A 25,460-nucleotide genomic window follows, 5' to 3' on the forward strand; every position below is an offset into this window, starting at 1 on the left:
TATATTATTCATATAAAGCTATACAGGTACATTATTCATATTTCATTCACACAGTGTTATGTGTGAGGTGAATAAAAAGATACGTGTTAAATGCATGTTTCATTACACTGCATATTTCATAATTTTAAAAAATTACCAATAAACAAAACTGCCTGAATAAATAGTTGTAAGTATGATACAAACAAAGTAAAGAACACGATCAAGGTATAGAACGAATATATAGATTGTCAAGTGTTAAAATATTTAAGGCAAAATTTTTATATCTGCAAATTTTAATTATTCTTATTTTATGGGAACAAAAAATACATGTGCTGTATGTGTGTCCTTTACTTTCACATAAATTATTTTGTATAGTGCTTGGGATGGATCAGCATATTTGGATATTACGATGACACGTATTACATTACATTATTACATTAACCAAATACGGTTATCCACATATTTGAGGAGCACACATCTAGAATTGGGGTTTTGATTTCAATTTGAAGATGCTTTTAAGATCATTTTGAAAAATTTAATGTTTAACCTTTCGAAAAAATGAGCTGAGCCTTCCTAAGATTTTTTAATTGCTACAAGTTTTATGTCAAATTCTCTTAGTGTGATATACTTTTGAAACATATAGTTAGTATTTTTAAATATGTCCTGCAATAAATAATTCATCTTCAAGATGACAACCCACTTTTATATTAATACGAGTTCATTACATACGAGAAGACAAATGTTGCCAACACGTCATCTTCTAGTATTCTGCTAGTGCAAAACAGTGTATAACTTTTCAGCTTATGTTAAAAACATTAAACCATATAAAAATTTTGTGATAAACTTATTCAATAGTTATTTTATTTTGATGTCGTCTTGGATAAAAGACCGATCAAAACTAAGTAGAAAGTGTTATGGAACAAATTTATCTCGGAAGTTGAAGATCGGTCAAACTTGTCTAACCTGCCTCATTTATCTTGGAAACACATTACGCTCCGTCTAAGAGTACATATTTACAAATGTCAACATTTCTCTTGCAGCATGAGTTTCCTCTGACAGAAGACTTTTCCTTATCCATGAATTTAAATTACGAGTGAGAATAATGAATTTAATTAGTAAATAAGGAGTAGTCTTGTTGCAAGCTATGGTTGAATATTTCTAAGCAACTCCTATTACTTATTAAATCAATTACAATAAAAAAAAATAATAATTTTACGTTGGATGTGATCCACGGGAATTTCAAACTTTGTTATATGTTAGGCTGCTAGAGGAATTAAATTATTCTTCCCATTCTAAGAACCGTATCTAACCTTTAAAACATACCGGAATATTTATTGATACTGTCAAGAGTTATTTACTTTTTACAACGCACTACCACTGTGTGGACGGCATGTCTGATTTTGAACATGCCATTAGATGCTATTCAAGGAACGTGTTGCTAAACTCATACTCAGATAGTAGTAACATCCCTGTTAATCGTGTAGCACAATATTGTTCTAAACTGTGGCTCTTGTTCAACCGCATCACATTAACTCACCCAGTCCTCCCCATTACATCGCATGTTCAAATAGCACTAATGGTAAGTAACATTTTACAATATACTTCGTCTATTTGTAGGACAATGTATCGTCATACAAAATTAAATGACATTTTAATAACATCGTAACTTCTTAAGCTTTTTTAAATTTGATCAACCAAATTTGTAACTTAGAATAACCTAAGGTATAAACTCGTCAACTGAATAGAAACATTCTATAACATGATTGTAATCTAAGCACTGTTTTTTTTTTTTTTTTTTTTTTTTTTTTTTTTTTTTAGATTACTAGGAAGTTTCTAGAAAGATCTGGGTCTAGAGCGGGAGTCTACTGGACTAAATTTCTATGGCTTTTGTAGTATCTGAGTTCACATGTGGCAGGATAAAAAATTGTATAACTATTTACGTCATAATCGATTGTAAAGGTCGTTAGTGTTAGTTCCGAGTTAGCCGGCCAATAAAATACTTGGGCTCAGAATGTCGAATTGGCTCGTGATAGAGCAGAAATGTCTGTTTATGTTAAATTCATAGTTATTTACACAATAATGTCCCTACATACAGAAAAATCAGAACAGTTTTTTATCACTCCACGTGAAATCACAAGTATTTAAAGTTAGAAATGTATTAAGAATTTGTTTTTTAATATCCATTATACATTAAATAAATCAATTTTATTCTTGTAATATAACAGTAAAAGATGAAACAGTTGGTTTCAAACGTTGAAAACAAAATTGAAGGCAAAGTTTTGGAACTTTCTTGAGGGAAACTTCCTGCCTAAGTGTACTGTTCAGTTCGCATCCATTTTATATGAAAATGTACACGGAAGTAAACCGTTTGAAGGTTCCGTATTATTAATTTTATTATAGCCATATGCATTATGTACTTTCACACTTACTTTTCTTAAGAACTGTACGCAGTTAATATATCTTTTCAATTCTCGATGTTAGTTTTTTTTTTTTTTCATTAGATCATTGAAAATATTTTTAATCACACTTCGTTTTCTTTTTTTTAATTAAGACAAGAAGCTAAGAAGCCATTACACTAAGTCATGAAAGGCCCGTGCGCTTACTTCCGTAGTAACAGGATTTTCAGTATGGGAAAGGTTGGGGGTAGGGACCACTTCCGGTATTTGTCTTATGACGAAGGATTGCGGTCTATATCTGTCATGTCGCCTTAGAAGACGAGACGCCAGCTCTGTTCCAGCCTCTCCAGTCAAAGCGGACAGGAAACATAGCCTAGCTAGTTAGTAACAGAATTTTGTACACTAATAGCTCTACCACTTCAACATTTATTCTCAACCTTAGACTAGACCCATCGATCCACCCTTCCACTCCTGTATCTAGGCATTTGTGGTTAGTGATGTACCGCTTCTGGTCATCCCTAAGGTTGCTTAGATATTATTAACACATAGATTTGTGCTGTACCCACTGTAATAGATTCAACTGTGAGGTATAAGCCTTCTAGAAGTAAACCCTATTGGGAAAATACCAAAGTGAATCTGAAGAGATTTACGGTGCAGGGCCTTCTTGCTTTAACAGTCTTCAATAATTTGGTACCTAGGAATCTTATATCACCAAATGTATATTCGATAAATATCTAGCTGAAGCCCTAGGTTGAACATTGTTCCATTGAATGTTTTCATTTGGAATAATAAAACACAAACCTAGTGATTTTAGCACTATATTCTGAATATTTGGTAACAAAATATTAAAACCCTACTAGCAGCTTCAATTCCGACACCTCGTTCCCATTTCTGCTATATTTAATATACTTGCTCGTTTCTGGGGAACGTAATTCTTGATTTTTTAGACGATCTCGCCTTACCCAGTCATCATTATTATTTTAAATTTAAAAAACAATAACAAATAGCTACTATAACATCATTTCAGTAAGACAGTTGTCATTATTTAAAACACCGCTTTGGAGACATTGTGTTACTACATGCATAAGTTATATTTAAATTATTTGACCTAAAGGTGCAAATTGCATACATACATAAAAATGTCATATATTTTATCACACGTATATTAAGTCCCTAACTGCTCACATGAGAAAGGATCTATTCCACAGTATATGGGTTTGTACAAATCCAATTTAGTAGATGAATTATAACTTTTAATACGAATTCCCTTGCTATTTTAAATTAATTGATGGCAAATTATTATTTAGGCTCAGCTTGAATAAAACATAATCTCGACATCACAGATTTCCCTTTATAATGGGTTGAAGCAATAATTGGACTTGGAATACCCCTACCCCTTATAGGCTACAGGAGAGTAGCTATAGAATGTAACATACAATGCATGTGTGATACGTGGTGGACCAAAGCAAGGATATACGAGTATATTGACAATGTTGTCAATCGGAATCTCCTCAACCCAATATTCGTTGACTTAGCCCCTTGTAATCTCAGGTTACAATTATTGTTAGTTGAGATCAAACGTCTTCCAACTACAACATCTACAAGACGGCATTTAGATATCAATAGGTATGTTACTATAAAACGAGAAACTGCTACCTATTGATTTGAGCTGACTTCTTCTCTTGTTATACAAAGTTAATAAAGAAACCTTCGTTGCCACATCAAACATCACGAACCTTAGAAATAACCAATTGGCAGTGGTTTTAAACAAAGGTGGCAGCTTCTCGTGTTACACAAAATTACTGTAGAACGCATCGTTGTAACATCACGTATATCAAGTATTATCATCCTGTGTATACAAAATTGTCGGTGGTATATACAAAATTCGCAGCACATCCATATGTTTAATTAACTATTCTTATAAATTTATTTTCATGTATAGTCTTGAAAGCAAAGACTAAGATTGATTGTAACAAAACGTATTACTCCTTTTTTCTGGGATCGTAGTTTAGCACAGAGGTCTATTCAAATAAGTAAATTAAGTTTTAGGAAAATATACTTTTAACTTTACGTTTTTGATGCAGATGTTAAAAACAAATTAACTGTAAATTTAAATGTTGTTATAAAGTTAAAGACTGTTATAGAACCCATTTTAGTTGTATTTTGACCGAAGTAGGCTTCGCAGACCTGTATATGTAATAAATACATTTGCTTGATCGGTGAAACAAGGCAAAATCAAATATTTCACAGAAATTAATAAGATAATTAGTTTCAAATGCTTATACACAAGGAAACCGCATTAAGCATGTATTTATTGTTCATGCATCCAAGTCATGTGTTGCCTGATGTTAGAGTTAGAACATATCAGTTATTGATTAAGATATTTATTGATGTCCTAGTAGTAAGAATACAATTAACAGCAATACCGTTTTAATTAGAATCTGATCGCGTATGCTAACGAGAATATTGTCACCAATTCCAAGTGATGCTGTATTGGCGGAAGGCGCCTGCAATCCTACAACGTCACACTATTGCTGTCCCTGTATTGCAGCTACTTCTCTTGCGTCAATGCCGAACTTATAAATTGTTGATCAAATACAAGCAATTTTCACTGTATTTGCCTCTTGAAAAATAAAAATTAGCTAACAGTAGGGTCATTGTAACTAAACATGACGTATAAATATGAAAACAATTCCCCTAATTATAGATATTGTAGCTTGCAACTCTTTATGTACCAAGTTTTCCAATTTCAATGAGGAAATCTTATAATTTCTATAATCATATATGCATCTTTAACTATGTATCTATCATATCTATTAAGTAAACTAATAAAGTAAAATTAGATAATATTAACTTCTGATATTCATCAACAATATAATATTTGAATGGTTGTTGGTTATTGGAATGTTGCTTCAACGACAAATCTACTGAGATAATTATTTATAGAGACTGTTCGGTACAAAGAAATGTAAAATAAGTCGTGTTTGAGTAAACTAACTCGCATAAAAACATATTTTTTAGAATATAAAATTCATTACACTCAGGCTTAGATGAGAATGGCTTTAAGATTCAATGTATATGAAACAATTACGTGGTTGATTGGCCGAGGCGGGTGAGTTGGACTGCCCATTGCTATTCCGAGCGCGCTACAAGAGTTATAAGAGGAAGGGTGGAAAGATGAGGAGGAGGTTCAATAAATGCCCTCTCGCCCAAATGCCACTCTTTTATTATTTTTCTATCTCCAATCTTCTTCAAAGTGTTTGCGGTCACGTACTAGCCAGACACTGTCCATTTTTATTATTAATTCATTGTAATACATTTCCAAAACTTGTAATTCTTATCACTTTCCGTAAACAGAGTTGATGTGAAAGAGGTTAATTTTCAACTAAATATTGAGAACGAGATCCTTATGGATAATCCTATTTGGTGGATCCTGTACTAAGTAGTACACTAAGTATTTCCTTATTGGAATAAGCAAGGTCCTTATAGGACTAGGTGCAATTTTCTAAGCTTTTTGTCCTAGGACAACACAAACAAATTATTTCCTTTCCAGATCTGATACGGTAGCAGGTTTTAATACATTTATAAGATTCCGTCCACTTCAGCTTCTTTTTTCCAACATCTTCCAACACAGGTAGACCACTTGAATCTGCACAAATCTATCTCTTATACAGGCTTATCTATAAATTCCAGCTTGATACTTTGGAAATTGTTAGGCTTGTTGTCTTGATATCTGATGTAAAAAAATAACTTAAGTTTAACTATCCCTCAATCCTTTTATTCAGAAATCGGAACTCAGAACTATTTTCAATTCTTTATTGAAAACAGTGGAAATCCTGCAAAGTAACGTTAACATTTCAGTACAAGGCAAATACATTGTATAAATAGTCTGACTTATTAATAAAATAAAACTATAGTTTATTACACTTTAATACACAAGTTAACAACAGGTTTCGCAGGTGGCCTTTCACCTTCATTATAATTCGTCTGCCTACAGAACTCAACAAAATCTCTGACGCTATAATGAGACAGCTGCTCCAAAAACCTCTTAACTCTCTGAAAACATGGTCAGGTTTTTGTTTTTGTGGAGTCTGGAATAGTTGTAAAGTCTGATACTATTGATTAACAGAATGATGGCTTTCAAGAAAGCCTGTTCCTTGTGCATATAGTTTAATCTTACTAGAATGTATATGGCGAGATGGTGTTTAACCTGGCTGAACAGTGGCTTACAGTAAAATCTTTGTTATTGCCTGAAAACTTCTTTCATCTCTCTTTGTCTTTTAAAGTTTAAAAATTAATTTAATACATGAGCTTTCACTACTCCAGATCACCTCTGTATATGAAAGAAACGGATAACTTAGTACTTACAATTGTACCTTACAACGGCCATAATAAGCTGCAAGTCCACCCTCGCATCATTAAATTTGTGTAGACTTCTTATTACAAAAATACCCCAATACATTCAAACGAGGGAGCAGTATCAGCCCTGCGATTTGGAAGTGACCAATGAATTGTAACTGAGTATCTTTTTCCAACCTTGACTAGAGGTTCACTAGACATAATTGGTTACATTACATCAGTAAGTGTTTTACTGCTTAAAACGTTTGACTTATCTTTGTGAACATTAGACACAAGATCTTGGACAATGATTTACGTCATTTTAGTTACAAAAAATTTATTTTGGGCTGTGAGGAGAGTCAGAATTGTTCAAAAATGAAGGCAAGTAATTAATGAATGTTTAAAATAATAACGGTTACAAGATGGATCCATGGGGAACACCAATTTTTATTAGGCTAAATTTAGAACGACTCACCATTTGATATTGGGAGAATTCTACAAATTAAATTCTGTCTGTCAAGTATAATGAGACCAGTGCTAATTTCTAATACTCTGGGTACACGAAGTTTTTGAATATACAGTATTTGAGATAATTCATCATGAATCGAGATCCAACTGTACAATGAAGCGAATACAACAGTTCAGCATCCGTATTTCTTGTCACCTGGGCCCCCTTTCTGTTCCCCTAGCTAGTTCAAAGCATGTTGGCCGCAACTAAAGGCAGTTAAATTGTTTAGCTCATTAGTATATACATGTTCTTTTACCCTTAACAAATATTGTTAGTTTTTTTTTTTTTTTTTTTTTTTTTTTTTTTTTTTTTTTTTTTTTTTTGTTTGCTTCAAATATTATACCAAGCTGTCTCACATTGTTGATTGATATAATTATAATTCTTTTAGTTTATAGAATTACATTAATGTACACTGCCTTAAGCCTTGTAAAATGGACCAATATCAGCAGGAAATGAATAAATAAAGAAAAAATTAGTACATGTTAGTTCTGTTCTTTTTATTTTATTTTGTTCCAATTTTGTTTTGTTAAAACTAAACAATTATAAGAAAAGTTAATTCATGACTAGAAAGGCAGGAAATGAGATTTTCCTATACATAAGTTTTAATGTACTAATAAACTTTTAGTACATTAAAATTTTATCCTATTCTTGGCCACAAAACCAACTGACATGGATTGTAGATTGTCTATGTCTGAGATGCTGACAAAGACATAGCCTAATTGATAATAAAACTGACTGTTGGAATAGCCATTGCTGATGTTATTTATTTTTGTTAATTGGTATAAACTTTTATAAACCGCCACAGTTTTTATTAGTTTGTACCGTTCGTTGTTGGGTTTGAGGTATTGTATTCTCTTAAAAGCTACCGTAGTGAATTTGATGTACTACTCGACATATGAGATTTTCCTTGTAGACCGACAGCTGATATGATAACAAATAAGATATTTACCTGACAAACTAAATATATAGGTATAGTATTGATTTGTAACATTTTACTTCTTTATCTACAATGGTTCAAAACAAATAACGCCATCCTCCTATAACATCCTGTAAATACACAAATATTTCAAACAATACTAATTAATTTGAACGTTAACGCATACGAAATGAATCTAAGCATATCATCTCTTGCTTGGAAAACATACAAAGATTCCGAGTTCTGGTTCGGAGTTTAACAAAGTTTAGTTATAAAAAGTAATAACCACCAACCCCAACCGTGATTGTGAAACAACCTCCCCACTTCCCAGCCCTCAACTGCTACCATCGCTTGTAACATGCTTGATAATCTTTCCATCTGAGTTATAATTGTTTTTTCGTTTCTTCATTTATTACGGATAACTGAATATTTATAATTTTTGTGTTTTTGTTCATTTTTAATAGTCTTTTTCTATCCTCAAGTCTGAAGATGTCCTTTAGTAATCATATACATTAAAGGTTTTATATGTTTTGTTTTATTATTGATATCTTTTGTATAATCCGTACAAAAATCCTATTACTATACTGCACGGGCATATAAAGTGTCACATATAACAGTTTTTCTGCAAAATAGACCCTAATGACTACATGAGTATGTTATTGAAAAAAAGTATTTTTTATAAACATATTTGCATGTTACTGTAATTTTAGTTATGCACAAGGCCCAAAAAGAGCTAAATTGTATCAAACTAATTTAAGAGAAGACAAACGATAATGTGATAGAGATTTATGACCATATTTTTTTAAAGTTGATAGTCAATTTATAGTTCAGGCTCAGTCACACAAATTCTTCTGCTGTAGGTTTGTAAAAGCGAAAAATTACACATTTATTTCTTATGGGATTTGCATGTAATCTATATCTTGTAAACCATTTGAGATACAAATAAACGTTAATTACAAAAAATGCTACATGTATTCAAGAACGCTTTGAACTTTTTCCTCTGTGTCCATAACGAACAAAGTTGTGAATTTTTTAAGCGGCCGCCGTTTTGGAATGAAATGGTATGCCAAGTTTGCAACTAAACCAGGCGTAATATATACAGACATTTGCAATGGAGATAAAATTAGAAAATCAGTGTACATGTATAACTTCCAGGTTCTCACAACTCTTCTTCATAACACCACTGATTAAACAAACAAACAGAACTAAAATCAATAAATAACATAACCCAAAAATAACTATAAACAAATAAATACCATGAACAACAAGTTTCTAATCAGTTGTTATATAGAATATTTATATATTTTGGTTAAGAAACGAAATTTAATTTAAAAGACGAAAACTGTATAGCCTTGTGTTTCACCCATCTGGTTGTCTTGATATTTTATGAGTAATTAACTTATGTGTGATTTCAACAGTTTTTGAGTTAATTAGATTAGTACTGAGGTTCGGATTTGTCTCTAAGTGTTAAATTCGTTTTAGACTGAAGCAACTTTCAAGGTTATTTGAATTATTTTCAATCACAAGTGCACATAGTAGTGCCTCAGAATTTGATGAACGACTTTAAACCGATAATTAGTCATTCTTGTTCTTAGTGGAGTTTTTATTTTCCCAATATAACCTTTGGGAGAGAGTTTACAGGTTAGTAAAGTTGGTTCAATTTGTTTGTGGTGCAATCAATGTTACCCTTAATGGAATATTATTTTTTTACGTTGTGCCGCTTTAAAAAAATTTATAATATTGATTAATATCTTATTATCTTATAAATTCTAATTCTTGGCTTGTTATAGAGATTAAGCTTTACATTTTATGTTACTATTTTCTTGATGACATTCATAGTTTAACTAGTCTCAGACTTAGAAAGAATGTTTTGTAACTGGGTTTTTTTAATGACTAGGGAGTTTATAAATTAAATTTCTAGTCTCAAATAAATATTCCAAGTTGGGAAGACACCAACAGAATTTTATAAATCTTATGAAAGCCAGGAAAATATTGAGTGATTGAAACTGAGGTAGTTTTGGACTTCGGGAGTCGTGTCCCGTGAAATTATATAGAATACTAAATACTTATAAAAACCAATCACAATCAAGTACAAATTGAAATTGTTAGTAATTACCTGTTGCCAAATAAATATAAAAATATTAATTTTGGTTAATATATAAAGAATCAAATATTTTTCTTGTTGAAATACAGTAATAAGTTGAGTATGAAAGTGAAAACACATTAAATGTTGTTTCCAATTGCGACAGATCGTATTATGTCAAAGTAGCTATAATTGTGTTGTAGTACAATGTGTTCGCACCTTTTAAAATAGCCAACTTTGAAACTTTGACCTATGTGCTGTTTCTAAATATATACAAAATTAAAAATATCAATAATCTATTATGAAGTATCAAGTAGTTTTCTTTCAAATTTCCGACAAATTTCTTATTTTCTTTGTAAAACAACCTTTTTAAAAGATTTACTTCAGTGTAACCACATCATTTTAAGTGAAAATTTATTACTTGTACACAAAATTCAGTGGGATGCATATAAACAAAGCAGCTAATGTAAATAGTGTGATAGTTTATGGTGTTCAAATGTTGCAGAGCAAACAACAAGTTATCTAGTCAGTAACACAAGTTTTAGTCGTTTCTATGGGAATGTTTAATGTTTAAATTGCATCACCAAATTAAATTACACTAAAACACGCTACTATATAACTGTTACAGATCTGCATCATGTCTCCAATCTGTTTTCCTGTTTGCTGTCTGCTTAGTACTCTTTTTATTTGTATTTTACTTACCTTCATATATTATTTATTATCATAACTATATACTAGATATATTATCATTAATTCGACCAGCAAATTACGTAAATAATAATATTCAAGGAACCAAGAGTCAATGTCCATTGTATGAGCATACAGCATAGTTTTTCGTGAAATTTATGGAGGAAATATCCTAAAGAAAACGTTGATCGTCCTTCACGACAGCTCTGGTAAGGGGTGGAATGGGAGAGAATCAGTTAGTTAAAAATATCAAACAATATTTTTGTCTGAGGTTACATTTTTTAGCATAATATGCTATATGACACAATCAGCCCATCGACAACGTCAAGGCTAAAATTTGCCACAAACCAATCTTAGCAGGTAAATACCATCTAGGTATCTTAACATCGACGTACTATCTGCTACTTTGATGCCAATGTAACTATGTTAAACTAATAAAAATCTGAGAACAAATTATTGTTTGATATATTTAATCCTTTCGACTCCCGTCAAAACAAACCGGCTGACTATTGATTTCTTTCTTACTGAAACTCCTCTACTGAATTCAAGTCAAATCAGGCTCTGTGTTTATACAATGCAAATCAGCCCTCAGCTCCTGGACTCCTGAACGTAACATGCTTGACCTGAACTGCATGACTAAGTAGGAAATGTGTTCGCTTGTGTGTGTGTGTGTGTGTGTGTGTGTGTGTGTGTGTGTTTGTGTGTTTATGTGTGTGTGTGTGTGTTTGTGTGTTTTGTGTATTAATACTTATGTTACTAGTGCGCCTCACCGTTAAGTTTTAAAAATGCGAGTTTTGCGTGAATGTAAAACCAATATGAATATATTCAATTGAAATGTGTAGTAAATAATGTTGGTATAACGCGTTTCTCTCTTTCCGATACAATACCCAAAACTAGAATATAATTAACCATACATCGATTGTATTTAACATTTCACGATGTTTAAGAATATAAGACATATAGTGTTAGTTACGGTTCACGAAATTAAAATGTTCCAATAATATGTGATTTAGCATTAGAAACTAGCAACATCTTTTATAGTACCGTATTACTATTAAATTATTCCCATTATTATATTTTGTGCCAAATTTCAAGTTGCTTATTCGTGGTTTTAATCAAACAAAAACTCATTAACATTGAATTTAATAACAAACTAGTTCTTTTAATAGCTTGAAAGTATTTCAAACTAATCATATCTTAATGAAAAGAGATAATAAAATTTATTCACACCTAGGAATATAAATTATTCATATGGGCTGTCATAATATTTTTAATTGCCTTAAACACACGTTTTACAACAAAACCTACGACGCGTTTAGCAGAAAAGGGGGTCAAAAGAATAGGACTTACTATTGTAGACATCTACAAAACTCGGAACAGGTTCTCTGAACAGAACTTAAGGCTCATTTACAGACTGATGAATTCCAGTTAAGAAATCAGAAAAGAAAGACTACAATCGCATATCAATCCAACTAGAAGGTGAGATCCAGGAGGATTAATTGTTAAAACAAGTTGCCCCAACAATCGAAACTTGACCTACCGTAATATACATGGCCATACAAATTATAAAATACAGAATGTACTATAAGCAACTGTTCAAAGTTCAATACGAAGGCTACATCTAGTACTACCACCTACAGGGCCTAGCGCAACAGTAACGAATTCTGCTGACTGGTCTTACTTACTTATCTTGTGACGTATCTGGGTTGTGACCGTCCCGTCTGTCAGCTGTGCTTTAACGGTTAAAAATAAACTAAATGAAACCTTATCGTTCCTATACCCAAAACAGGTCTAACCCCTACGTTATTACTGTTTCACTATAAAATTGGTACAACAAACCTATATTTTCTGTTTTCTTCATAACATTCCATTGTAATTCCACTTCCAATAATTCCTAATGAAATTTCAGATTTTCCACATTTTTCTTTAACAGTTATTGTTTTAGATGACGTGTCTCGTTACCACAGAAAGTAGCATTATTTATTTTTTTATGAGTCCTCATTTTTATTGATGTGTGCGTACATGTAGTTCAATTCGCCTGTGACTCGGCTGGCGGTTATTCTAACCACTCTGGACCTTCAGGTCTACGCTAGTGTTTATTTGACACTACTTTACTTCTTCCGTTCACAACTTTAATGTTATATCATTTTTAATTTATCAACTTCCAGTCTATATTTAAACTATGTAATCAGTCAGCAATTCCAAGACCAAATAACCATAATTACCTCATTAAAAATTACCACGATATTAAAAATACAAACAAAAATACCTAAAAGTCTTAACAATAACTTTATAACATTAACCAATTGAAGGCTACAGTATAAATCAAAATTAAACAAAAAAATTACAATTACCAAAAATTTAAATAATAAAAAGCTAAACAATAATATATAATTTTATTATGACGATATGCTCATAATATTTATCCAGCTCCTAAATTGTGTAACATAATAAGTAATAACAATCAATATATATGTAATGGCAAACACGTGTAGCCATACTCAACTCAATAAATACATAACAACTAGAGTATCAAACTGAACCAAAACCTATACACTAATATTAAATGAACTCAATAACAATTGGGTAAAACATAACTTGACATGCAATCCAAAATTATAATGACTTACACGTTCCGCTATAAAGATACAACCATCAGAGGATAGAATCACAGTATATACATCGGCGTTAACTTCAGTGAAGTTATTAATCAGTTACACAACACATAAATACACACAACGTAAACAAAAGCCGGTGGGCCTACCCAATCCACATTTCAGAAGACGGCAGGGGTCAAGTTACGTTAGCACTGTCTTTACTACCAACTGCGTTATCAGCTGGGCAATGATCTATTGCTTGCGTATCTTCATTCCCTAATTTTAACGAAGCTAACGCCAATGTGTGTATTGTGTTTTTATCCCCTGATGTGGTATCTTTCTACCGAAACCCGTAGGCGATTTTAGTTTTGGGTTGTAAGACAAGATACGTTTTAGCCAATAAGTGAATTGTTGTAATTTTTCAATCCGAGACATCCAAAGCGAATTTGAACTTACTAGCGGTACCGCGTCGACTTTACTCTTTACAGAACTAACTACGTACCACGTGCATTGTGAAAACCATCGTTAAGTTTAACTGATCAATGTTAGTCTACACGTTCTCAAATTAGAGGGATTTTTAACTATATATCTCTTATTTCTTAATCCATGTAAATAATTGAACAATGAATAAGGTTTGCTTGATGTCCGCTGCTTGTTGCTTGTTCGCAATAAGTGCTTTATGTCCAAGCAGCCAGGGTCGAGTTTATTATTGCCGTAAACGGAGCTTTATGCCTATTCTAAAGTTCACAATCTTCTTTACAGCCATGCTATTCTATTCATATTCTTTTAAAGTTGTTCTTGGTTATTGTATAATCTTGTTATTTCTCCAGACTATAAGCGACATAGTGCTTTATTTTATGATCCATCACATCCTGCTTACATACAATAATACAGTATGTATTTGTAGACAATCAACAAGCTGGTGTTTAAAAATCCATTTTCTGACTATGGAATTTGTCACCGATTATTTACAAACAAATTGAAACTTTTTTCTTTTTCATAAGCTTTTTTTAAGAAATATCCATTTCTTACGCACATTTCTAGCCATTTCTTGTTAGAATAAAATGTCAGGAACGATTTCTATTAGATTTTGAACAGCTGTTCCGACATTAAAGCCCAAAAAAACATAAGACTTGAGCTCTATAATATTCATATGTTTATATACTCAAAATTCCATTGACTTAGAAAGACTCCCTTACTTTAGAAAAGCTGTTTTAAAGATGTTGCCACCCACTTATTCCATTTAACAGCTGTTGAAAATATTAATAAATAGTTCTGAAATCGGGACCTAAAAGTTTGTTAATTATAATATGAAACAGGTCAATTTACAATGTTACTTCAAAACAAATAATATGTGCTAATATAACAAGCAAGTGACATTTCCTGTACCAGAACGCACGATTATTTACTCATTTGGAGAATTTAATATTTGATTCCTTCCTTTATATTGATATAAACTGTTTAGTTTTCGTCTATATAGCCTAACAATTTTTTTTACATTTTTAATAGTTAGATAGGTATACGTAAATAAATGTACTTGAATAGTATGTACGAGTATATTGTGTAATCTGTTTCTAATATTTTTACAGTTTTATTTTTCATCAGCAGCTTTGAACGAGCTAGAAATTCAAATTTATTTGGAAGAGTTATAACTTGGAATTAAAGTAAACTTTGTTAATTGAAGTAGCATTTAATTAAAGATAAAAGGAAAGTTTTGTGATTTCGCTATTATTCAAATAAAAGTTGCAGTTTATTTAGGAAGAGAAAGTTGGAACATCCGAACCTACTGAATATTGATCAGTTGCTCTCTTTATCTTTGCTGCCGACTCTGAGGAGTCAACAACAGCTGTCTCTTCCCATGCTCTCTCAATAGTAACTTGCTGCTGTGTATATTTCCTTTTCTTGGGTGTAATTATTCATTCCCATCCTGGTAGTCCAATCGAGACCAAAATGTCTATGTTATTGATTGATGTCTTGCTCCACGTTGGTGCTGAGATTATTTAACTTTCATACCGAGCATATACTCGTATGTTATTTGACAAAAACTATAGTACCCTAGAAAGTATACAATGAGTACATAGAAGAGAGATATAGGGGAATTCGTGACTAAATTTCTTTGTGCCACCCGAATTCAATTCATCTTGCTGACCATAATAGCACTAGTAACTCCTCGCAACACTGGAGTCAGCTAGTCGACTTGTTTTTCAATATAACATTTCAAGTCTGTTCTGGATGTGAAATATATATCCTCCATAGTAATACACACCAAGAAATAAAAACTTAAAAAAGTATAAAACATGAATAGTCTCCACTAATTGTTATTCTAACAATAACAAGTGCGTCAACAAAAATTAAATGTTAAATTTCGTATATATGTAACGTAACATATGTAATATTAAATGATTCGTTTCTTTAACGTATTTTAAATGACGTGTTGTTAAAAGATCTAATCTGGAATACAAAATTAAATTGGAAATGCGATGAACCAATTTTAAGGTGATTAATTACCAATTACATTTTTGTTGTAGATATCATAGCACTTTTGTGATCCTATGCCAAAGTACAGGGGAATGGTTTGTCGATTAATAAATTAATCTTATCCTCCAGAGATGATAATAGTAATCTATTTTAACAGTGTAATGTTATATACTGACACTTTGCTTGTGATTAAGTTCGCTGATTGGCCTTTTTAACTGATACAGTTTTATTTAGTTTCAATAGCTCCTTGACTACGAAGAGACGGCCACGAAATTTTTCTGTCCTGTTTTTTTGTGACAACGAAACGTTGACCACGAACCCGCCTAAAACAACCCCAAACCAATTAGCTTTAAGCCAAGACAATAAATAAAACAAAAACTGTTTCACCAGAAGAGTTAAGCACATGTAGCTTTACTATTAGTTAAATGATCAAAATAAAACTTTTTTTAACAAATTGCTATTACTATTTACTGTATTATTCAGTAAGATTAGAAGTCCTCGGCTTAATAATTAATACTGTGCGCACAATTAATGCTTACGAGCGAAGCTCGCGGGAGGTATTTGGCTAAGGCAGGCCAATTTATCTAACTGATAACACCACAATTATACCGGAAGTGGGCGATTAACTAAACGTTCGGTACCACTGTTTTTTCTCAACACTATACTATAATTGATATAGTCTACAATATTTATCACAAAATTAATTATAGTAGATGTTTAATTAGTGAAATACACTTTAAAATACAAAATTTCAATTCTTTAGTTAAGTTCCAAATTATAAAATTTACCAACGCTATAAAACTATTATATTGAACGTCATCTCTCTCAGCAACGCTTTGAAGCTTCTTGTTTCAGTTGTTTGCTACTGAGATTTGAAATTATGTTCATTTACGTCACTGAACTAAAATTAATTGCCTATCGGCCTTTGAGTAAGTAACGAACTTCTCAACGCCGAACACGAGAAAAAGAGCGAAAACAATGAGCAGAGCATGGCTCACGAAACTGGTAGAATTTAATTTTAGAAAAGTAGTGTTATACTAAGCCAAATTAGTTAGTATATAGTTTTTAATCCGTATAATATTTTTAACAATTAAATAGTAATAACGATGAATGTAACACACTTAACTACAAACTCACAGAAATATCACATGAATACAAATAATGAGATCTCTATCTGAATATGTATTCAGTTAAAATGAAAAATTCGTATAAAATAAAATGGAATGGCAAGATAAAAAAACTGGTACAACAATTGTATAAAATTGTAGAGATTATGTTAATTAGTTAATGGAGATAAAGCTTATATGTAGGTGCAAACTCTAAACTGCTATCTGTGCAAAGACGTGATCAGAAGTATATCAAACATGAGCACAATTGAGGACCAACAAGGGGCGAGAGGGAGCCAATTGTTGTAGTAATTGCCTTGAGACGTCTGAGACCGATCTTTACACAGAATTGCTCTCCGAGATCACGAATGAGCAACACTCCGACAGATTTTGTTGTTAACTCCAGGAACAGCTTCCACAAAGAGTTAACAAAAGCATTCTCTAAACAAAAGCAATGTCATTTTTATACTTATAAGGATTGCTTTTTTACACCATAAACTCATAAAAACATTGGCCCTCCTTGTCCAGGCAAAAACATCACTTTTTCTAGATCTGAGTACAGCCTAGAATAGTTTACTCTGTTTCTCTAAACAAGTGCAAAGCCACTGTTAAACTTAGAACATCTAAAGAATGCTGTCATTGACGCTCGCTTCTAATAAAAATTAACTCTTTTTCTATACAAACGTATTTGCTGTTGCAACGGTTAAATGGTACAGTTCCTGGTTTGTTACTGTTATTCCAAGTTTTAGTGCTTTCTCTTGAGTACAAAGGGAAGTTACGAAACAAACGTAATTTTTTGTTTTGTAACTCATGTTAATACTAATGGCCTCAACAATACTGTTACTTTTCAATTCATTCTTTTTCATTAAAACGTTCAAGAATAGCTTATAATAACGTTGAAAACACTATAAATTTGAGGAACTTTATAGTGTAGAAATAAACCATAAAGACTGGTGGACCAAAAACAATAACTGTTGGTTAGTGCGGTTTTTAAATTGGGTTGATAATTATTGTAGTAATAGTTTTGCCCTTAAAATATAGATAAATGTAAGTTTTATGTTCGGTATGTTCTCAGATACCGTTACAGGACCAATTGCTGCTACGGTCTCAGTATGGATCTTCTAGAGAATATTGCCCAAGAACTAGAGTTTGACTTCCACCTGTACATCGTCTCCGACGAGACTTACGGTTCTCGGGTAGTGCAGAGTAACGGAGAGATCAAGTGGAACGGCATCGTGGGGGATCTGGTGTCCGGAGCAGCTCATATGTCGTTCTCCGCCCTCAGCGTCAGCAGTCCCAGGTGATAATTATACTCGTACTATAGTTCCGTCGTTTTCATCACTATATTTTGAAAATATTAAATTGGTTAGAAATAGGATGAAACAAACTTTCCCGGGACGCACATGGGTAATATATTATATTACTCATCACACGCTGAACATGAAAACTCAAATCAAATCTTTAGCGAAAATATTTATTTCTACTTTTTATTATTTGTAGAAAATCAATAAATGTAAATTATACTGTTAAAAAACCAAAACCGTTTGTTTTTTTCTGTAAAATTTGATGTAGTTACAGTACGCGCGCTGAAGGTTCGGCCCTGTCTTTGCCCTACTATTAAAATAAAAACATTGACTCTCCAATGATCCGTCACGGACGGCAATGTTTAATTCTCGCTCGACAATCAACTTATGGTTAGACCAACTTCCTGTACAAATACAATTCTGAAACTTCGCAGATCTATTTTCCTGTTTATGCCAATGCTAATGGATGTATTAAGTTTCAATGTCTTATTACTTTTCTTCAATAAAATATATTTTAAAATTAACTGTGCCAAAATTGTGATACAAAAAGTTTGTATGTGAGGATTTTTCTTTTATTATTTGGTTAGGAAACTTTCACCAGCGAGAAAGTTTTTCTGAATGAACTGAAGTTAATTTTAGATTTAACTTTTTTCAGATACATAGTTTAGGTTAGCCGTAACTTAGTCTGTAGTTGAATCTATCACCGACACCGCTGCCCTACAGTTTATGGCCCATTCACGTAAATCAACACGGCAATACCATTTGAAAGTTTAACATTGAATCACTTTGCAATAGTTTATTTCTGAAAAAAAAAACACTTTAGGCCATAGTGGTGATCTGTGATAAACTAAAAGTTTTAAACTTTAATGAAATTATGTCGAATTTCATTGTATTATATTCGAATAGAAAGTGTTTTGGAGTGTATTGTTTATAAACTAATTTTATGACAGATGAATGAATACGAAAAACTATTGTATAAAGAATCCTGTTTATGAAAAACTTAACTATTATGTGGCATGACAATAAATTATTTTTTTAGCATTTCTACGAATACATTATACATAGAGGCACTGGTTATATATGGATTAAACCGTATTACATTGTAGCATTCAATTCAAAATTCGAATACTACCTTAGCAATACATTGTATATTAATTGACTTTCTGACAGATAAGAAATAAAATGTCATAAATCTATTAGTGATTAAAAATCGTAAAATTACTAAACGTCTAACAATACAAATTAAGAATTTAAATTCTCAACGCATAAATGTAGAATCCGTTATTTTAAAATCGGCGTGTTGAAGAGTATTTTCCCTAGATTTTACTTTGCTTACAAAGCCGTTCTTACCTATAATAGAGTTGCCAATGGCGAGTTATTTCCATCCTCACCACCCGTTTCCGATTCTTCGCTGGCATCCTGTTCTCTGTTGCTGCCGTCAGATGAGTCATTCAAACTAATAATAAATCTCTCTGTTGTGTCATCAATTAAATGTTCCTTTTCATAATATTCATCTTCAAATTTTACAACTTTCTTACACACCTTTCCCCAGTCTTCTTTTGTTATTGAGTCTATCTTCTCTTTGCATAACGCTATGGTATTTTTAATGTTATTTACATTTTTTTGACCTACATAATTTTTTATTATTCCCCAAATATTCTCAATCGGATTTAGATCTGGATGGTACGGAGGAAGGCGAAGAACGCTGTGCCCGTTTATTCGGGCCAAACATTGGCGGATGTCTGCAGAACAGTTGTTATATCGGGCAATCCACCCGTCCCCCGCCATAGTCCGCTCGGTTGACTCTGAGCCGAACCTTCAGCGCGTGTACTGTAACTTTGTTTCTTATCTTATGAAATGTTTTGTTAGTTTTCTTAAATTACGCTAAACCTTATGTTTTAGGGCTTTACCGTTTGAATAAGATATCAGATACCAGTAAATCTCTTGTTTCAATTTTGTAACACAGAATGAAGGCAAATTTATGCAATCCTATTATACGAGTATGACCTTATCAAAGGGAATGCTTACTAACAGTTTAGACTATTTGTTGAAACGTAGGCAATATGTAAAATTACAACAATGTGGTAGAGATGCTGAGGAATGAACAGATGGTATGCCACAAGGCTCAGATTCGGAAACATCTATGTTTTCAATAGTCGTATATTGATTACCTGAGTAAAAATAGCTTCATTAAAAAAAGAAAATTGTTTTATGAAACCAAAGGCTTTGTGTCATAGTGTATTTGGAAAAACTTTGCTTCTAACGTTAATTCAAATTTAAACATAAAATAAAAATATTGGATATACAGGTAGATTTAAAAAAATCTAAACTGGCAAAACTAAAACTAACTTTTATATTATAAACACATACTAGACATTAAGTGGCAATTCTAAATCGTATTCAGGGTTTGAATATATTCCTTTGTAGACATTCCGTACAAACATTATAGTGTTGTTACAAAGAGAAAACGGGCGTCATATAAGTATACTGTTATTTCATAGTTTGAACAAAATATTTCTGTGTTCCAAAAATTAAATTAATGTACTTGGTTTTGTGAGTGATTTTTATTTAAAGTGTATAATTGTTTCATCGTTTACAATATTTATCATTATGTTGGTATTTTCCCACTTGAAGAAAAGGGAAAATACCGTTCTTGAAACGTAGTGTTTCTGTAGTTTTAACACATAATTTGTTAAATTTCATAGGATCTTATTTTCATGCTTATTCTTATGCCTGATTATTTCTTTCAATAAGTTTGTGAATTAATTTGAAGGAGTGGAAACTCTGCACTAGCTGATGCCTTACGGACCTATATATTTCATTCATCATGTTATATTGTTTTATGTTTCTCCCTGTATACGATTATGCATTTTTTGTTGATTAAACTGGTTATGAATTGTGTAGCAAAGATTAACTTTTCATTTTAAATTAAGAAAATTAGTTATTACAATTAGATTTGTATTATTATTAATCTTAGTACCTATTTATTATTGAACATTATGCATCAAGATAAGATATAGTTATTAATTTCCTTAAAATTGACTTTATAGCCACAAACATTTTACAAAATGGTAAATAAAGTTAAGCATCGTTTATTTAATAGCCTAATGCAGTGTATTCTAGGAAAAAGTAGACTAGAAAGTGAATCTTCAACAAAATTAATAATACTCTCAAAAATACACTTTAATACCTAAACTATTAATTTTAAATTAACTTCTCATGATATATGTGTCGGCTTAGAACTAGAGCTCGTCAAGTTAAAGTTAGAGACTAATAATTTGAGACAGTTTAAACAGGCTGCAACTGCCGTTTGTCACTTATGCCACTAAGTAGACGCTACATCACAGACAAATTATAAGTTATCTGTGCGCTATATCAATTAAACTTGGCCTTTATCGATACAAAGCTCAACTATTTAACAAAGTATAAAAGGTGTAATATGGTTAACCTAATTAATAAAATAGTGTTCAAATAAAATAGTTAATAAATATTTATATAAACATATTGTCTCGATAGAAAAACTCTTTCATTTTTTTCAGGTCCCAGGTAATAGATTTCTCAGTGCCATACTTCTTCAGTGGAGTATCATTCTTGGCAGCTCCAAAACAGCGCACAGACATTCCCTTGTTGGCTTTCCTGCTGCCATTCTCTCCAGAGCTGTGGATAGCTATCTTCACCTCCCTTAACGTGACGGCGGTGGCAGTCGCCATCTACGAATGGCTTAGCCCCTTTGGCCTGAACCCCTGGGGGCGGCAACGCAGCAAAAATTTCAGGTAAAATTTCAGCTTCCAATCTTGTGAACAAGTGATCTATTTTATTGTTCGACATCCAGCAACATTTTTGAATGTATGGTCGAATGTTGCACACACTCAATATGGTATTTATAACTTTATGGTTTGTATCTTTTTTTACTACCTTCAACTTCCAACTTGACATTGTAAACTATTTGAATGATTTGGTATATCCCACCAAATTTTTAATAGCTACAAAACTGTTTCTCAAGCTATACATAGAACGTAGAACTGATATATTCGGTGATAAAGTTCTCGGAGTAATATACAGAACTCCAAGAATAGTTGGAAAAATGAAGGACCTTATCTCAACTTCGCATATCAAAAGAGGTATTAGAAAAATATTAGAAATAGTAGAAAATATTGGAAAGTCTTTAGACAATGGTATGAAATTGTAGGTTTCAGAAAGTTTGACAAAATCACAAAACTGGTCTACCAAAATCTGATATTTAGAACTACCACAAATTCTAGAAATATTACGACATAGGTCTGTGGGAACTTGGGGCTCGGGTAGTTTCAAATCAAAATCTTTATTGCCATTGACCACAAGTATCAATCAATTACCTGGTATTAAGAATTTTCAGAAAGTACGAAAAACATTAAAAGGTAGGTCTCCACGAACTTGACACTCATAGAAGTTTGGCTGTCTGAAAGTGACAAGGTTTTTAAAGAAAAACTGGTCTTGAAGAACATACGAGAGTTGCTTTTTGACTGACAAACTGTTTGACAACACCTCAAAACTAGTACCTAAGAATCTTATAGTTGAAAACGCCTAGAAAGCTTACCAAGCCACAAAATGTGTCTTGAAAAACAGGGTTTTGTACTTGGAAGATGAACAATACATATAAAGAGTAATAAAGGTGCGTAATTTGAAGTCTTGTCTGGTTTCATAACATGATGAAATGTAAGCATGAAATAAGGCGGATATGTTGCAGTATGTCATCGGCTCTGTGGGTGTGCTGGGGACTGTTATGTGGGCACCTGGTGGCGTTCAAAGCTCCTAAGTCCTGGCCCAACAAGTTCCTGATCAATGTCTGGGGAGGATTCTCCGTCATCTTCGTGGCTAGTTACACAGCCAACATCGCTGCCCTCATCGCCGGCCTCTTCTTCCACAACGCTGTCGGCGACTATCACGACAGGAGTGTGAGTAGAAATATGTTAACTTAGTATATTGTTTGTGTTTCATAATCAGTCTCAACTACATTTCATTCGTTTTTACGACTTTGTTTAAACACAAGTATGGTTCTTTTAGTTTTCCATAATAATATTTAATATATCATAAGTATAATCGAATAAACTAAATACGAAATACCATATAAGGCACAATACTAATATACAATGAAAGCTAATCGATATCATGTATAATCAATATCCTTCTAGATAGTAATCAAATGTTTTTAAAATAATATTTATAATAAATACTGTTTATATATTCAAGTTTTCTTGTTCACAACACATTGAAACATTGTTAAGATAATTAATTTCTTGAATTTTTTAACCATACTGAGGAGACCATTCTTAGTCAACATAATATTATGTTTAATAAAATATGGATCCGCATACACAGGTAGGTTGAAGGGCTGCATTTGAAGCTGCATTGTGATAGAGTGAAGCTTAACCAATCTAACTGAACCACCTTAAAGACCAATATGACCAGCAGCGATCACTATTGCTTCGTGAGATGCCAACTAATAAACAAGCTATACTGATCGCTCTTGTTGATTGGTTAAACCTTAGCCAATCACAATACTGCTCCGCCCGTTCAACTCATTTGTACAGGCGGAGATTTATTATTAGCAGTTTCAGGTTAACATCTGTTGACAGCAATGTTTCGACGTGGTGCGAACTGGTAAACTTAGGGGATTAGTTACGACACCACCAACGTGAGCCTACGAAATGAGAATAGTAGTATAGTTTGTTATAATGAGTATAAAAAAACTAAACTCATAATGTAGAATATACTAATATTTCATAATCCCTCCCATATACTTATTTACATCGGTTAGAACAATTAGTCAAAACCGGTTGGAGGAGATTTTGCCATAAAAATAATCTTAATTATTGATGAATTTCAAGTATTGAAAACATTGTACGTAAGTCCACAAAACACCCTCATACTTAGATATGCATTTTTCAAATCTCCTCCTGTACTGGTTCAATAGAGCCAGTAACCACAGAGACCGGTTAGTCCAAAGTTACCTTCACCGTTATAGTAGTTGAGTTTAACTTTATGTTGAGACCTACCCCTGTGTCACATCACATCGTGGCTAATATATGACTACAATCTAGCGAAGTTGTAACCTGAAACATAACCTTCCTTGTAATTATTTACTTTATGGCTGCAAGTTGTTGTTAGTTACCGAAATAAAAGCCTAGTTCTGTTGTCATGATGGCGTAACTCTATTGTTCTGTAAAGTATATCCTGAAGGTAAATAGGCCTACAATGTTAAATACTTAAGAACCAAGAATGTATTGCCTCTATTAATTACACTCATATTTTCGGGGTTACTGTGTAATGTGCTAGTCGTTACTGGAGCCTCCTTATGTCACAGATACAGGTCAAAACACTTTAACTGAGTGATATGCAGCGTTTCACTATATTGCAGATGCGTGAAAAAACCAGTACCTGTGGTGTGCAGCACACTGGTTTTCAAACGACCATATAAAAACGGGTTTTTATTATTTATTTGATGAAAACCATAATGAAACATATATGGTATTTTTGAAATAAGTAAAAAATCTACTTTCTTCTAATTAATTAAAACAATGGGTCTCTGCATTTCAAAAATTGACTCAAACCCTACACCCTTTGCTTGCTGGTCTTAAAGAATTTTTCATTATAATATTTAAAAACTAGAAGAAATTTCTTTCAGATTTCATGTAAAAAACGTTACAATATAGGTAGGCCTACTAATAATAAAACTGTGACAGTGAAGATGTTGACCAAAAACAGTTATTTCAGCGCAGCGGGTGAACGACGCAACCAATAATTAACTTAACCGCTTTGATTTGTTGGTCTGGTTTTTTTCTCACAGCTTTTTCCATTTAATCTTTGCTGTAACTTTTATGGTTTCCAACTTCCCTTCAGATTCCATAAAATTTTGAACCCACGGTATATTCATTAATCATATAGACTTTACAAATTAATTACACAATTATTCTGTATACAATTATATGTATTATAATTACTATTTTACGCCCAGCTTAGTTTACTTGACGTTTCAACTGCCGACTAACCAAATCAACCACTTAAGATCAGTTAAAAAATATATGGTAG

At 32.3% G+C, this 25,460-nt stretch overlaps 1 protein-coding gene across 3 annotated transcripts in view; it reads left to right on the top strand.

Annotated features, from left to right (window-relative positions):
* The window catches only part of LOC124365971, a 117,188-nt gene that overhangs the window by 60,565 nt on the left and 31,163 nt on the right, over positions 1-25,460 (top strand). For all 3 annotated transcript variants that reach the window (XM_046822131.1, XM_046822149.1, XM_046822140.1), the window contains exons 4-6: positions 18,164-18,388; positions 21,932-22,165; positions 23,119-23,326. In XM_046822131.1, coding sequence (XP_046678087.1) covers positions 18,164-18,388; positions 21,932-22,165; positions 23,119-23,326 — 667 coding nt within the window. The remainder of the gene's footprint in view (positions 1-18,163; positions 18,389-21,931; positions 22,166-23,118; positions 23,327-25,460) is intronic.

The sequence above is a fragment of the Homalodisca vitripennis genome, chromosome 1, assembly GCF_021130785.1.
Source record: "Homalodisca vitripennis isolate AUS2020 chromosome 1, UT_GWSS_2.1, whole genome shotgun sequence".
Classification (NCBI taxonomy): Eukaryota; Metazoa; Arthropoda; class Insecta; order Hemiptera; family Cicadellidae; genus Homalodisca; species Homalodisca vitripennis.